Source organism: Sebastes fasciatus, chromosome 12, assembly GCF_043250625.1.
Source record: "Sebastes fasciatus isolate fSebFas1 chromosome 12, fSebFas1.pri, whole genome shotgun sequence".
Taxonomy (NCBI): Eukaryota; Metazoa; Chordata; class Actinopteri; order Perciformes; family Sebastidae; genus Sebastes; species Sebastes fasciatus.
In genome coordinates, this window is record NC_133806.1 from 19,072,966 (window position 1) to 19,090,229 (window position 17,264).

General features: G+C 39.4%; 1 protein-coding gene across 2 annotated transcripts; it reads left to right on the forward strand.

Moving 5' to 3' along the window:
* Positions 1-858: 858 nt before the first annotated feature.
* Positions 859-17,234, forward strand: tax1bp1b (Tax1 (human T-cell leukemia virus type I) binding protein 1b). Of its 2 annotated transcripts, XM_074653884.1 has the most exons (18): positions 859-1,014; positions 5,640-5,833; positions 8,568-8,670; positions 9,093-9,283; positions 9,486-9,644; positions 10,656-10,804; positions 11,069-11,159; positions 11,859-12,044; positions 12,245-12,496; positions 13,161-13,334; positions 13,510-13,582; positions 13,694-13,812; positions 13,992-14,117; positions 14,645-14,731; positions 15,266-15,470; positions 15,568-15,725; positions 15,824-15,909; positions 16,199-17,234. In XM_074653884.1, the coding sequence occupies exons 2-18, from the start codon at positions 5,657-5,659 to the stop codon at positions 16,395-16,397; spliced, it is 2,535 nt and encodes an 844-aa protein (XP_074509985.1). In that variant the 5' UTR covers positions 859-1,014; positions 5,640-5,656; the 3' UTR covers positions 16,398-17,234. The 2 variants fall into 2 exon arrangements, with proteins under 2 accessions (XP_074509985.1, XP_074509986.1); XM_074653885.1 differs by lacking the exon at positions 13,992-14,117.
* Positions 17,235-17,264: the final 30 nt, after the last annotated feature.

Below are 17,264 nucleotides of genomic sequence, written 5' to 3' on the forward strand. Positions count from 1 at the left end.
GGCACAATTGGATAGGAAAGATAACTTAAATTATAAAAAAAATAGTATAATAACAAAAATAAAACAGGGTAGAAAATAATGAAAGGAACAAAAAAAAAAAAATAATAATAATGTTAGAAGTATTGAGTTTAGATTACAATGCCTTAATGTTTGTAAATTAATTATCTTCAATAAAAGATAAATTAAAAAAAAAAGATAGATTTGTTACATTTCTTTTGTGCAAATTTATGACTTTACATTTTTCAACAATATATGTGCTTGCTGCAAATATGGATAACCTACTGATTTAATATTTTTAACCATATTATTATTATTATTATTATTATTATTGTGCAATTTTGTTAATAGTCTGTTTATTGTCAATACTGTATATACTGCTCCTATTTTTATACTTCCTTCTATTTAAATGGTTCATATTTTGTTACACTTTGTGTAGCTCTTTTTTTTTTATTGTATTAGCTGATGCATCTTGTTTTTTGCACTATCCCCTTTGCTGCTGTACACTGCAAAATTCCCCACTGCGGGACTAATAAAGAAATTGCACAAGTGGAAAATTATATTGCACAGTGAGAATGAATGAATTCCACCTGAAAATATCAGGTTATTGTCATATAATTACATTATATTATATTATATTATATTATATTATATTATATTATATCATATTATATTATATTATATTGACATATATGTTATTATTTAATCATTATTACTGACCATTATAACTTAACTTATAGCTTTTCAATTGTTTCTGGTCCATGATGTCAACCAAAAAATATTAATAGCATTTTAATGTTCCATTATATCATTGTTTGTTCTTTGTAATATAAGGAATTATATATTATTAAAACAAAAATTCCGACTGGTGGGATTCCCAAGCAAAGTCCCCTTTCCGGAAGTGACGTAATGTTGTTATTATTCCAGGAAGAGGTCTGGGGGAAAGCACTAAACTGCGTCAACAATTGTTTTTGAGATATATTCGGATTTCCAGCTGCTGAACGACATGGCATCTGGGTATGTTTAAGCTTTATTTTATAAATGTGACTTACAACGCAGCTGTTGTTGATATTCCTCCCGTTTAACATGTGTTTTAAGAAGCTAATGTTAGCTCCAGAGACAGCGATGCTAACTAGCTGCAGAGCTAACTCAGCCAGACATGATCACTGTTCTAACATCAGGCCTCCCAGCTCGTGTTCATCCAGCTGTTACCGTCGACTTCTACCAATATGTTTGATTAGTGTTATACATCAGAAGTTTGGTGATTGCTGTAGATGACAGCTAGTTGTTCAGTGGTTCATCCGAGCTGCTGTTTTGACTGTTAAAGGCCCAATTACGTCGGACAAAATGATATCAGCTGAGGCCAAAATGGAAGAAGATCCACCCTGAAGTAGGAAGTCTGACGGTGTTGTTTGTACTGTTAAGTTTAAAGAACAGTCAGGTTTTAGTCTCTGCTGTCATCTAGTTTATTGTGAATGATGTGGCACTTTAGTAAGATTAATATACCTGAAAACAAAGTGGTCTAAAATGCAGTTACATGCATTGTAGTTTTAGTAAGTAAAGTTATCTTGCCAAACAGTGACTCAGATAAAAATGAATGTCATCCATCAAAATAAGTAACAATTCTTAATGTATCAGGTGTAAAGTGTGTCTTCATCATCAAAGCAATTACAAAGTATTATCTTAAAAGAAAACAATCAAGCATATAAATCATAGTACTTAGTAAACTATGTAAAGGGATAATGAGATAGATAAGGAAGATAAAAACCTGAGTTAGAAAAGAAGAAGTGCAGTACAGTTATGAGGCATTTCTACTAATAAATAAAGTGTTTGTCTCTGCTGTCATCTAATTTATCGTGAATGAGGTGGCACTATGATTAGTAAGATTAATATACCTGACAACAAAGTGGTCTAAAATGCAATTACATGCAAAAAAAATAAAATAAAAAGTAAAGATATCTTGCCAAACAATGATAATGATAATAACTCAATGATATAAATGAATATCATCCATCAAAATAAGTAAAATTGTTAATGTATCAGGTGTAAAGTGTGTCTTCATCATCAAAGCAATTACAAAGTATTATCTTAAAAGATGACAATCAAGCATAAACATCCTAGTACTTAGTAAACTATGTAAAGGGATAATAAGATAGATAAGGAAGATAAAAACCTGAGTTAGAAAAGAAGAAGTGCAGTACAGTTATGAGGCATTTCTACTAATAAATAAAGTGTTTGTCTCTGCTGTCATCTAATTTATCGTGAATGAGGTGGCACTATGATTAGTAAGATTAATATACCTGACAACAAAGTGGTCTAAAATGCAATTACATGCATAGTAGTTTAAAAAAAATTAAATAAAAAGTAAAGATATCTTGCCAAACAATGATAATGATAATAACTCAATGATATAAATTAATGTCATCCATCAAAATAAGTAAAGTTCTTAATGTATCAGGTGTAAAGTGTGTCTTCATCATCAAAGCAATTACAAAGTATTATCTTAAAAGATAACAATCAAGCATAAAAAGAGCCAGCTCCAGGGACAACATTTAGTAAGATTAATATACCTGAAAACAAAGTGGTCTAACATGCAATTACATGCATAGTAGTTAAAAAAAACAACACAATGATAATAATAATAACTCAATGATACAAATTGATAAATAATAAATAAAATGAATAAATAATGAAATTAATAAATTATAAATAAAATAGATAATAAATCAAATAAAATGAAGTAATTTGGGAACAACAAAATTAAGCGTTATTGTTTACAAAATGAATGTGTATTGAAATACACATGAATGAGTTTTCAAAACCTAGTAAAGTGATAATAAGATAGATAAGGAAGATAAAAAAACCTGAGTTAGAAAAAGAAGAAAGAAGAAGTGCAATACAGTTATGAGGCATTTCTACTAATAAATAACGGTCAGTGTTTGTCTCTGCTGTCATCTAATTTATCATAAAAAAGGTGGCATTATGATTAGTACGATTAATATACCTGAAAACAAAGTGGTCTTAAATGCAATTACATGCATAGTAGTTTTTAAAAAATAAAAAAAGTAGCGTTATCTTGCCAAACAATGACTCAGATAAGAATTTATTTATTTAAAAGGGATCCCCATTAGCTGATACCAATGGCACCAGATAGTCTTCCTGGGGTCCGAAATCAAGTACATTACATTTATCACATACATACTATATACAACATCATATTTGTGTTACACTTATAACATTCAAATTTTCCAAACATATATAAATTTCACATTCATACACATTTTCCACAACCATTTAGCCTCAAGGCCCATCATCAGGGAAAATTAACGTCATCCATCAAAATAAGTAAAAATTCTTAATTCAAAATGTCACTTTGGGGAAATAACTATCTGAATACATTGGTTGCTCAAGCCCTAAAAGTCTAACAAACAAAATCTTAAATTTGTCTTCATCATCAAAGCAATTACAAAGTATTATCTTAAAAGATAATCAAGCATAAAAAGCCAGCTCCAGGGACAAAATCTTATAGAATATAATAATTTGGGAACAACAAAATCAAGCGTTATTGTTTACAAAATAAATATGTGTATTGAATTACACATGTATCAGTTTTCAAAACCTAGTAAAGGGATAATCTTTTTTTTTTTTTGCACTATCCCTTTTGCTGCTGTACACTGCAAATTTCCCCATTGCGGGATTAATAAAGGAATATCTTATCTTATATCTTATAAGATAGATAAGGAAGATAAAAACCTGAGTTAGAAAAGAAGAAGTGCAGTACACTTATGAGGCATTTCTACTTTATTAGTAGAAATGAGATATTATTTACCGTACAGAGGATGAATCTATTTTCTCATTTGGAAGAGCTGTTTCACTTTTGCTTCCGAGGAAAGACCCTATCGCCTATCTCTTAAGGACGCCCTATCATATAGTCCTTGGCGTGCCTGTTGGTGTTATCAGTGTAACTGTGTTTCAGCAATCATGGATAGATACATGAGCTGATTTGGACCAATTAAAATGCCACTGAAGGCATGTTTATCTTAAGACAGGCACCAATACTTCTTAGGATGATACAGATTAGTTAAGTAGATTGAGAGGATGTATCTACAGTACAATCAACCTGTTGCACTGTTTGTCCATCATGTGTTGTAAAAGGTCATGACTTCTGTAAATTTGGGTTTCCCACTGACAAATGACCTTATTGCCGGTCATACAGTATTAGAGCAACCTTTTGGCAACCTTGGAATTTTTTTTACTTTACATCTTGACAAGGACTTCCCGACAGTCCCTGACTAATCTGCCTCACACAGGGACAAGGCACAAGTCCATTAACCCTGTAGTCTACAACCCTACACCTAAGCCAAATTTATACATTTGTAGAAGATGTAGATTTGCAATTTGCATATAGGGAAGTTTATTCAAATCAGACATTCCCTCAATTGGGACAGAGATAGCATGCACTTCCAACATGTCATCTGTTTTTGCTGATAGAGCAATGTCCATAACAAAAAAAACAAACCCCACAAATTGGTCTTGTGTAACTTTCAAACTACTTATTTCCTGAACAAATCTATTTAAAGGACCAGTGTGTACCATTTAGGGGGATCTATTGGCAGAAATGGAATATAATATTAGCAGTATGTTTTCTTTAGTGTATAATCACCTGAAAATAAGAGTTGTTTTGTTTTCGTTACCTTAGAATCAGCTGTTTATATTTACATAGGGAGCGGGTCCTCTTCACGGAGTCCACCATGTTGCACCACCGTGTTTCTACAGAAGCCCAGAACGGACAAACCAAACACTGTTAACCTGTTCCTGCTTGGGCCAAAGTCGATAACGTTTTTCGCTAGTCCGTTAGTCGATGCCGCTCTCTCTCTCTCTTGCTTTACCACTCACGTCCCACGTACAGGTTGTACAGGTTTGTGTCAGGCACCGTAGCAACCTCCACACTGCACACGGGAGAAGTTGTAATTTGCAACCTAACCGCGAGATACTGTCAGATCCTACACACTGTTCCTTTTAAGGCTTAAACAGAGTTTCTTAAATGTTGGGCCAATCAAAGATAACTCTGGTATTATGGTATTATCCATTTTCTTTTTTTGTCACGAGCAGACATCTGTTTACCGGAAATATTTATCCCATACACAAACGATTTGACTCAAAATTTAAGATAGAAATGTCCATGCACTGGTTGACATTCCTTGAAGATTGCCTGTGTTTGAGTCTAATGAGAAGCAGATTTTGATGGCAAATGATGGAACAAACATTTTAATATGGGTCTGGATTGAAAAGTTATTTCACATCCTTGAATAATTATTATATTTGCCATCTGACAACTACACATGGCTCTGTTTGAATATCAAAAATGGTTAGCCTGAGTAAAAACGAGGACATGTTTCCACTTTAAAATGTGTTAATAGCAATGTTACCGTCAACTAGACAGTTGATGGGACAAAATGACATTTTATTCAATAACAGTATACAGTAATGGTAGGACTTTAGTGTTAAATCAGATGTGTTGTATAGAACAGACTTGCTTCTTTATTTATTCTCATTCACTGGGAGGATCGGTATTTTTGGTTATTTCTGTGGTTATTATTGTTTCTAATCATATATTGTGTTGCTTGTCTCTTTGTGTGCAGCCACTGCTGAGTGATTAATGGAACTGTTCGTGGGCGGGACTTTATTAAGCAACGACATGGACACGTCAAACTTTGCCCACGTCATCTTCCAGAATGTGGGGAAGAGTTACATGCCCCACGCTGCACTGGAGTGCCACTTTACCCTGACGCAGTTCATCAAACCAAATCCAAAGGACTGGGTTGGCATATTCAAGGTATAATAACACTCCTCAATGCATCATAAAAGCCTTAACAATAAATAATCTGATTATTAGTAGTTGTTGTAGTAGCAGAAGTATTACAATATGCGCTCTAATGACGAATAGGGCATATTGTGCATGATGTATTGGAAGGTAAATGAGCTTGGAAGAGGGAATGGAGCGTTTTGACCCCAACCGCACACTTCAGTGTCCCACATGGATCTTGTTATAGGAGCAGTCATTTATTTGAGCCTCATCTGTAGTGAATGGTGGATGTACACAGAAGCATATGGCTCCAGGCTCTTCTACACCAACAAGCTTTTTTATCTTCCGGAGATGAGACGGAAGCTGGAGTTAAATCACACTAGATCAAAACAACATCTAACTAAAGGCTTCTCTCTCTGTGTTGCATTCTGCCTGAATGTGCTTCTAGTGTTAAGAGGCAGAAATATACTTGTATCATGCACTTATACTGTAATGCCATTAAGCCCAGCCAAGACAAACTGTTGCAGTTTCCCTGAACATGACAGATTTATAGTGTTCATATCATTGTAACGGTGATGAAAGCCATCTATTTATTCTGTGTCAGAGAATATACCTCTGTATACGGAGGTTTTTTTTGCCAAGTCTCACTGAGGAATGAGGTCACGTTAGGCTACTGGAGGTGGATCAGGTAATGTCTGGCTGTTTAAACACTGGATTCAGCACCCTTGTTGTACGTAGCTGGATGCCTCATCACATTGTGTTTAGCCTCAAGCGAGGCACCAACCAGATCTTTAAAATCACAAATTTCTTGAGCCTCTAAAACACAGAGCCGAGCTGGAAAAGGCTGAGGGCGGGATCATAAATTGTGTAAATGTTCCTGGCAGTGCTGACAGATGAGACGTTCGGTTGCCAAGTTGTTTGCGTTTGTGTGCATAGAGATAACCTGGATACACTGTGCATCAGTGTTAGCTCCTTAACACATGCTTTGTTGGTTATTGGCTCCCGGTCAAACCGAGTGAATTGGGTCTTGGATTGTTTGGAGTGCTACCACTTTTCTAGGTTATCTATTTGATGTAGATATGACTATAGTGCATGAACAGGATATGTCTAGTTAAGTGATGCGGTTAGACTAGAAAATGTCGTTTGAAATGTAACTTGTCAGTAATTTGGTTCAAAGAATGATCAATTTGAAGAATTACGACTAAATTGAATTATTTTCACATTTTTTAATTTAGGCTTTCACATGTCAACCCTAAAATAATTTATAAATTATACTCTTTCACTTGGATGGGAGACAGGTTTCTTGTTTGCACATGGACAAAAAGCAGCCGTTTGATGTTGGAGCGCTCACCGTACTGCGTGCGGGGTGCGAGCTGTTCATGGAGGAATGTTGTTGGGACAGGTTGTCACAGCGGCCCAGGGAGAAAGCAAGCACAGCTTTAGAATTAACCTGTCTTTGAGCACAACCTCTCCGTGTGATTCATGAACAACTCGCTCTTGGGATTTATACAGTTGTGACTGGCACATAGACAATGCATTACCTCCTGCAGCAACATTGCCACCGGCTTCTGTCAGCTTTTCTTGCAGAAGTATGACTTTGCTGGAATGCTGCGGAGGTGGTGTCATGTTTAAACTGAAAATAATCTGCTTGTATGTTTGGAGATTTTTACTCTTGCAGTGTTGCCTGCGTTATCACTTCCAGTCCTTTTTTTTTTTAATGGTGGCTCTACACCGTCTCGACCTCCTCTCCTCCTCCTATTTATTCACATCGCAGTCTGTTGTAAGTAAAAGAGTTCCTCTCAGACTTTTCACCCACCACCACCTCTGCTGCTCTAATGAGTGGACTGGTAGGGGCTAGCCCTCAGTAATGACACTCTCTAACTAGGTGCATGTTTTAATTGCTTCCTGCTCTTTACTGCTGGAGGCTGGAACTGCACTGGTAACAATTGGGGGTTTTGGAGCAGCAGGGCCTTCTATCTCTGGCTCTGATGAACACTTGCAGTATTGTAGCTGCAGGCTTTTTGTACACAGGTTAAGAAAATAAACTGTCCAGATAGTGGAGAAAAAATGCCCGTAGACATCAAAGCAACATCTGTTGCATAGATTCAAGCGTGATCTGTCTGGCAGGAATATTTAAAAATATCATTTTGGCAAAACTTTGAAAGTCACATCACGCAACATAATCCATGTTCTTTGGCATATTAGGTTAGTTTGTGGATGCTCGTGTGTGTGTGCCTGAGTGTGTGTGTGCACGCTGAAAGCCAGCCAGCTCGATGTGACTCTGATTTTGTTTGACAGTTTTATGGCACCGGGCTGAACTTATGGATGTATTTTCTGTACTCCCCCCCCCCCCCCCCCCCCCCCATCGGCCATCAACAACACATAAAATACGTATAATTACATTTTGCTTTTCATTTTCAAGTCACCTATGTATAAAATTTTCACCTATTTTCCCTCTTCCTGTTAGAAATGAGTTGTAGCTACACTTCCGCAGTTAGGCTTGTTCACGACGAGGGCCGGGCCGTACGCACGTGGTGACCAGGAGATTCAGTAGTTCACAGAAACTATCTAACACTATCATCCCAACATAGATTGAAAACCCCCATGATTACCGTATTAAACCAGTTTGAGATATTTTGGAAGTTTGGGCACTGTGTGGATTGATTCTAGGAAGTCTCCTTGTTAATCCTCCATTGTTATTATCTGACACTGATGTGGCGAGAGAGAGCGTCTGGTTCAATGGATTCTCCACAATGTCTCGCAGGTTGGTTGGAGCACAGCGAGGGACTATTACACATTCTTGTGGTCGCCTCTCCCTGAGAACTACGTGGAAGGCACCGCAGTCAACCGAATAGTGGTCTTTCAGGGTAAGATCATACCATCGTTTTCTATAACTTTGTCACCTTTTAATAACCGCATATCAGAGGGCTGTTCAGAGGATTGTTAAAAGTTTAATACTGAATCAGTGGGCTGAGTTAAATGAGAACCTTTCCCCCACAGATCTGTTATGGTGTGAAAAGACATTTCAGTTTATGTGTTTTTTTATCTTTTATACTACTTTTTATAAAGTAATGGAGAGTGACATGACGGGGAGAAAGACTTATTTGCTTTTTAGAATTCAAACCCTGCACTTTTTTAGTTATACACACACTTATCCCAAAGTTATAACTGCCCTTTTGTAATAACTTTGTGTGCAGTTTAAGAGAAGCTGAGGTGAGTTTAGGGTTGTGGAGGATTATCTCATGCTTTGCTTCTCTTGTTCACTGACTGGATGTCGATCTTTCCCCAGGATACTATGTGCCCAACGACGATGCCGAGTTCTACCAGTTCTGTTATGTGACCCACAAAGGGGAGATCAGGGGAGCCAGCACGCCGTTCCAGTTCCGCGCCAACAGCCCTTCAGAGGACGAGCTGCTGACCGTGGAGGATGAATGCAACTCCGACATCCTGGTGGTCACCACCAAGGCTGGCTACCTGGAGGTATAATCTGCCTTAGCAGTGCTTACTCAATACAACCATGTTCTTTATTTGGCTGCCACATCCAGAACGGCTACTTCCTATTAGTTTGATAAGGACATTATGTTCAGCCGCGAACAGCTTGATATACTATCTGAACAAAGGGGACGTGAATTATTGTGTGAACTGACCGAACATCTTGAACGATTTATCTTTTTCCGTGCAGCAAAAGATGGAGGAGGCCATGAGAGAGAAAGAGGAGCTGGTCAAAAACATGGGCCTCCTGCAGCAGGAGAAGGAGCAGCTGGAAGCGGAGCACCAGAGCCTGCAGAAGGAGTGCGAGCAGGAGAAAGAAACCTGCGCCCAGCTGAGAAGAGAGAGCCAAGTAAGCTGAGAGTTCATTTTTTTGAAGGCAGAAAGGAGGGCCAGCAGAAAGGAGGGGGGAGACAAATGTTTGTTGCTGTTGTAAAAGTTTTGTCAGTGAAACAAGAAGTCTCGTTCCTTTTCTCTTGTTTAGTAGAGTTGTTCCTTGTTGTTGATTGAGCAGCACATGTTTCTAAATGTGCTAAATTATATGATTGATGCTCTTCTCTAGTTCTTGTAGTTCTTCCAAGGACACTTTTACATCTGGCCAAACAGTCTCTTAGCACCCCCTAGCGAAAGACTGCAAATATGCAGAGCCATCCGAACTTGTGACTAAAAGTATAAATCACTCTCTTGACAGATATGAATGTCTAAATTATCAAAGTTGTAATTCTGTTTTTTTTTTATAGCATAACATTAAGTCTTAAAAAGCGGTGTCGGTAATAATTCATATTGCTGTCGTCTGCCATAAATCTGCTGCTTTTAAAAACGGCTTTCAGATGAAAACGTGATTACAGATTTTGTGGCTGTTAATTTTATGACTATACTTTTATATGATTTTTTTATATGGTGTGAATATAAAGATTCCAAAACTCTTCCTATAAACAAACTGTAAAAAAATAAATCATTTCCTTTTTGCTTTTTCCATGTCATCTTTTAAGCTTGAAAAGTCTGCATCGAGGGCATAATGTTCATTTTGATTTAGACTTGCATTTCAAAAGACAGTAACATTTTTATGCTCTACTCACGTTTTTTTCACAAGCGAGAAATGGAAAGAAAGAGATGGAAAGTAATATACCAGGAAGCTAGCATTATTTTTGTCATGTTAGATTAACCCATGTAGATTAATGTCAGCTGTGGCACAAATTGGAGTAAATTATTTATTTTATGAATAAGAATGATTACTTAATTCAGTATTTCATTAGATCATGCACATTACCAAACTGAAACATTCTTCTTCTGCACTTTATGTGGTCTTTTTGTTGTTGTTTTATTCCACTTGTTTCTAACATTATACTTTATTGTCTCCCAGGAGGTGCAGAATTCTTCCCAGGCCCTGCAGGAGGAGAAAGAGGAGGTGAAGAGGAGGCTGGAGGAGGCCACAGCCAGAGTTATACAGCTGGAGGAGGATCTGATTGGAGTCACCCAGAAGGGCCTACAAAAGGAAACTGAGCTGGACAGGTGAGTCCAAGGCTTGGGTGATCATCACATGTCTCCTTGTTTTATATAAAACTTATTGCTAAGTCAAGAAGGGAGGAAGTAGCTTTTGACTTTTGCGTATTTGTTTATTGTTTTATCTGCTAGAGGTGTCATAAAAACAGGGTAAACCCTAGACCATAATCTCTCTGGTCACTAATCAATTATTCCAAACTCTGAGTGTGAACATAGTCACTGTAATGCTTGATGCAATTTGTAACTAACATGTGTTTACGACTTTTTCTTTAGTCTCAAGGATAGAGTGAAGAAACTTACAGCAGAGAAGGAGGCACTTGAATCTCATCTCAAGAATGAGAAAGATGAGAAGGAGCTCTACAAGGTAATGTCCTGCTAGTATCAATACGTGTCTTCTCATAAAGATTAATAACAAAATAAAGGGTGTCAAGGTTCAGATAGGTAGCAGCTAGGTGCTTTCATGTCACATGATCAGTATGTCAATAGGCTTGGCTCAGCACTGCTAAAGTACTGTTAGTGACAGTTTTACAATCTGTACAGTTAACAATAGTTTTGTAATATTAGATTTCTCAAATTGGAGGTCCAGTTAATTGACTTTTTCCTGTTTTCCTGCTTTTTACTACTGTGATTATTCTATATACTCTCTTGCCCAAACATTTATTCTAAAGAAGGCATGCCTTATTCTGTCTTCTTCTGGTCCGTCTGGTGTTTCCGTGCCTTTGTTGTGGTCGGCACTGCACAGGAACTGGGAGTGCCACATACTGTCGTGTCGCCACGGAAATGGAGCCAAAAACCCCATACCTAATTTAACTTGCACCATCACACTGGGGCCGTTGCACCAGAGGAAAAAACTTTATGGGCCTATCTCAATCTCTGTTTTGTAATTGAGGTCACGCAACATTTATTTTAATAGTCATATGTTCTTCGGTACATGATCGTGATTGGTGTTGTATAAATGAGGCTAACGCCAAGGACTTTATGTTTTATAACTTCTCTCGTGTTTTATAACTTCGTCTGTGTGCTTGTGTGTGTGTGTGTGTGTGTGTGTGTGTGTGTGCAACAGATTCACCTGAAAAACCGGGAGCTGGAGAACACTAAGCTGAGTGCAGAGCTGCAGATGCTGAAGTCTGTGGATGTGAACAAGGAGAACACCATTGCCCAGTTCAAAGACGAGGTGGGACGCCTGCAGGCGTGCCTCACTGAGAAGGAGAAACAGTACAGAGAGATCCTGGCCAAAGTTCCCCCCTTGGTACAAATAGAATTTAGTTTTATTACAACACCTACGTAGATTTGTCATATACAGTATTTAACTTGATTAATGTCATAATAATCATGACTTAAGAATGATCATTTGAAGAATAGGAAAAAAATGAATAATGACACCTTTTCTAGTGACCTTTACGGAAATTAAAAAGCTTCACTGAAAACCTTTGACGTTTGTTCTGGCAGGGAGATATGAAGGCCCTGAAGGAGCAGCTGCGGCAGAAGGAAGAGCAGCTCCAGGCCAAGCAGCAGCAGTCCTCCCTGTTAGCCGCTGAGTTGAGGGACGCCTCCAGCACCCGCGACCGAACCATGTCTGAACTCTACCACATGAAGCTGGAGGCCGATGCCCTCCGCCAGGCCAAGGCTGAAGCTCAGGCCCAGTGCGTCCGCCTGGAGCGCCTGGTGGAGCAGATGAAGGCAGAGGCCAAGAGGGAAGCTGTAAGGATGATTATCAATGTGCTCAAAGGGCTTTCTTGGTTAAATTAGCTTTACATGAAACAATATATTTATTATTAGACGTGTGAGGGTGTAGGTGATGTGTGAGTGTAGAAAACCTAATAGTAGTAATTAGAAAAAAAGATTTTAAATAAATCAAAATTTTGATGTTTGTAAGTATTTCACTACAGACCACTTGTTATAAAAATAGTACTGTATATTATTGTCCAAACCTTTTCTAAGTATGCTCTGTTTTGCTGAAACCAAACAGCATATGTGAGAAAGTTACTGGTAGGAAGCAAAATAATGGAAACAGAAACAAAAAGTCAGACAGGGGGTTTTATTGTTTCTGCCTTTGAAGAGGGTTTTAATTCTTTCTATAGTTCAGACCAAGCCGGGTCTAAACTAAAAACAAAAAAACCAAGACAACATCCTCCCCCTGATCAGCAGTTTCCTGAGGTGCATGAGCGCTCCACATTACAACAGATTTTTATTGATCGCCACGGTTTTACTGAAGAACCATTTGACAGCATCCCTTTTATTATAAAGGCGCTGATAGTACCTTAATAAGTATGATTGATCATATACAATATCTGTCTTGCAGTTGGCCCATCACTGTGTTTAATGTCTGATCTGGTTTTTTTCTGTACTGTTTTGTCGTCACCAGGCCAAAGCAGCAGAAGAAGAAGCTGCTGCAGACCCGGCGCTTTTAGCAGAGCTGCAGAGAGAGGTGGAGGACCTGAAGCTGCGGCTGCACATGGCTGCAGAACACTACAAGGAAAAATACAAGGAATGTCAGCGACTGCAGAAACAAGTGCTTAGACTCTCTGATCAGCAAGGGGTAGGTCCCACCTGACGCCAGTCGACATACTGTATACTTGTGAAAGAACAGAACATCCCACTAAATGCCCTTAATATGCAGACTGTGTGCACCAATTTACTGTCTCTGTCAGTTGTTTCTGTCTTCTAGTTGCATTTAGGTTTAATGTTCAACACGTATTTGTTCCTGCCTGTAGGATCTGAAGAGAAGCTCAGCACAAGAGGCCTCAACAATCCCTCTATCAGTGAGTCCGGACACATCAGTGCCAGGTACGTTATTATCCTACGGTGCCAAAGTGTAAGTCATGGAATGAATAATTGCATTTAAAACTGTATTCATGCCTTGCCAAACTGTCTGACTCACCTTCATTGTCTTCACAGGGAGTCCAGGTTCTGCTGATCCCATGCTGGAAGCCATCATCCAGGAGAAGCTCAAAGGCTTCAGCAGAGAGGCGTCCGACAGGAATGACAAGTACAGGAAATGCAAGCAGATGCTGGTGGTGAGAAACATATTATTTGCGTCCTTTTTATTGGTCATGTGCCCCCAAATTAGATGTTCAAACCCTGTTGTCAACGACTCATGTTCTCCAAAGGTATTGTATACAGTATGCGCTCTCTGCATTGTAAGATAGAGGAATATGATAAAAAGAGCATTGGTTAATATCTAACTGCTCTTCAGGAGGAGAAGGAGCGTAGCTGCATGTTTTCTGATGAGCTGGCCAAGATGGAGGTGAAATTTAAGGAGCAACTGAAGACGAATGAGAACATGAAACTGCAGTTGGCAGCAGAGGAAGATCGCTACAAGGTCAGTTCAGACACTTAGCACTGCGGTCAGGCCATTCGCTGCCACTGATGCTCCGTCGCTTTTCCAATCAGGTCTGTCTTTGGACACTTACTGCGTTTTTTACCGCTGGGTATGGCTGGTCTAGCTCAGGGATGGAGCCTTTGATGCTATCTCTCTCTCCCTTGAACAGAGCCGCTCTGACAGTGTTGTTTATGAGCAGGCCGATCTGTGAGACGACATTTTACTGCTGTTTATGTCAGACTCTGGAGACAAGCGAAGCTGGAGTCATCTCCAGTTGCCTGGCTAATGCTGTGCTTGGCTCAGGTCAGGCGGATATTTGCTTAGTGTCTCAGAGGAATTCAAACAGGTTGTTTTGCTTTGAGCGGTATCGGGCATAAATCAGTCCGCTGCAAAGGGAAGCCTTTTATGGCTGGGATCAATTAATGTCACACACTGAGGTCTGAGAGTATTTCAATGATGCCGTTCTCAATCACGTCAGATGTTCGAGAATTGAACATGTCTCTTCTGCTTATGTGTGTTTCCTCCAGAGCCAGGTAGCTGAGAAGGGACGGGAGCTGAAGGAACTGAAGGACACACTCGCACTTGTTGTGAAGGAGAAGGAAAAAGTGGAGGGGGTTAGTGACAGCTTTCATTTTCTCTTTTATAGACTTCTTCCACTCTAAAAATTCCTCGAAAAGTGCCATTCCCCTGCCATTTTCCCTCTCCCAATCTGGTCTGTGTTTAATATGCCTCTAATTGTAGAAGCAAAGTAAATGAGTTCTTATTTTCCATTCCATTACTCTGGACCACAGCGAGGTCCTCACTGACCTAAAATATTGCTTCGAGGTAATGCTGTTGCAGCTAAGAGGAGCAGAATGACCCAATTTGAGGTTTAGACTGTAAATTAAATTGGCGTCTGCAACTAACATCAATAAAACACAGCGTCCCGATCCCTTTGAAAACGAGAAGAGTTTCTGTTTTAATGAAGGCACTAATTAAACTGTTTGTGTGTGAGCGACAGAAAAAGCAAGAACTCGTAGCTCAGGAGCTGTTGGGTGATTGTAAGCACTGATGTATTGCTTGCCTTGAAAGACATAGAGAGATGAAACCAGATATTCAGCTCCCTCAGAAAACCTTTTTATGTTTAAATTCTGCTGTTTCCTTCCCAGGGGCTCCAGAAGGGCAGCAGCAGCAGCAGGAAGGGAGATCAGGGGGCCAGTGAGAAAACCAGTTTGGAGAGTATCCAGTCCAGCGTGCCTTTATTCCTGCAGTACCCTGTCCCTTACACCCAGGATGCCCCCACCCCCTTGCTGGTCTCTCAGAGCCCCAGCAAGCTGCATTTTGGGAACCCTTACTCCATCTCAGACTCAAAAGGTTGGTTTTCCTTTCACATACCTTTTTGTTGTAAACTCTCCAGTAATAATTGACTTGTATTTACACCAGTTATTTCTCTGAATTCTTTCCCCTGCAGATGAGGAAGATGGGGAGTTCTCAGATGACCAGCTGCTCAGGCTGCCCCCTGTGGGCCCGCCCTCCTGGGACAGTAATGTGGTGTGTATCCAACCCACCCGCAACCACAGCCGGCCAGAAGGCCACGAGGAGTCCGAGGAAAAGCAAAACAACAACAATGTGAGCCTCTCGGACTGTCCCGTCTGCGTTGTCTTTCGCATTCATTTTCTCATTTCACTAATGTTCACAAACTCTGTCCAAAAACCTCTCTCTCTCAGGGTAATACCAACGAACAGCCCGCAGCGACCGAAACTCAAAGCCCATTTGTGACCGATGGACAAACCGCCTTCTGCTTTGATCCCAGGTAGCACACCCCTCGCATGCTCAAACTCCCATAAATGCCATACGAGTTTGCTGCACCCTACGTTTTCTTAAACCTGTGCATTGTAACATGTGTAAAGTGTTTGTTCTGCTGCACAACCCCCTTTTGTTGGTGTTAGTCAAGCAGCGGGGCCACCCACGTCGCATCAGACAGATGCTCTTTATTAGCCCGCGCTCCTGGTTTTAGCCCACATCATCACTTTACCGCTTATTAACGTGAGCTTTCTCTCCACCCCCCCTGCCTTTTTTCTCTTCTCCCTCTCGTGTGCTAGCATGGACATGAAGCGATGTCCACTGTGCGAGGTCATCTTCCCACCCAACTACGACCAGAGCAAGTTCGAAGAACACGTGGAGAGCCACTGGAAAATCTGCCCCATGTGCAGCGAGCAGTTCCCGCTGGACTGCGACCAGAAGGTGTTCGAGAATCACGTGCTCACCCACTTCGACGGCCACCCGCTCAACTTCGAATAGAGAGAGAAAACGGAAAAATCAGCACATCCGGTCTGCCTACTTCCTGTCGCCACTGAAATAAATCACTCTGCACTCTTTTTCTGCATGTAATGGTGTGAAGATCCACTCTTTAGGACTCCTATACTGACTTTCGCTTTGTTACTTCAACTTAGAGAAAACACTTTGAAGTGATGTGACATTTTGAAATGACATTGTAATTCAGTGTACATGGCGGGGGCTACTGAAGCAGCATTTCTTTTATAGGTGAAAGGTTTCCCTTCATTTGGATTTAAAGAATAATTTAGGGGGGATAAGACTGTTGTACGTATATATACCGACTTTAAATTGACTCTGTCAGACTACAGGATGTAACGAATCAGGGAAAGAGATAAGTGTTTACCAAACTTACATTTAAAACATCCAACCAAATGGTCCCCCCCCCCCCTTAAACATCACTGTACAAGTCATTTTGCTCATTCTTTATAGAAAGCAGCCTTGGTGCACTATATGCAGTCAGGGAGGAATCTTCAGTGATTACATTCAGACATGATAATACAGTATATCACCAGATCATTTATTTTAGAATAATTAAAGCCAATATCGTGAAAGCATTGATACTTTGTGTATGATATAGATTTGTTTTACGTTAGGTTTCCTTTTGTTTTGATTTTAAATATTTCATTGGGTTTATGTGTCCGAACCTTCATATCATCCGCTAATCAGTGCATGCTGAGCTTATGTTAAATTCTTCTGTTCTTCTCTTTTACAGTAATAAGTTATTTCACTCATAGAAATGTTTCATTTGTTAAGTGAGTTTCATGTATCTAATAAGAACTAATAAAGTCTGTTTGAATCTGATTTTGTGTTCACATCACACAGTTAATGACG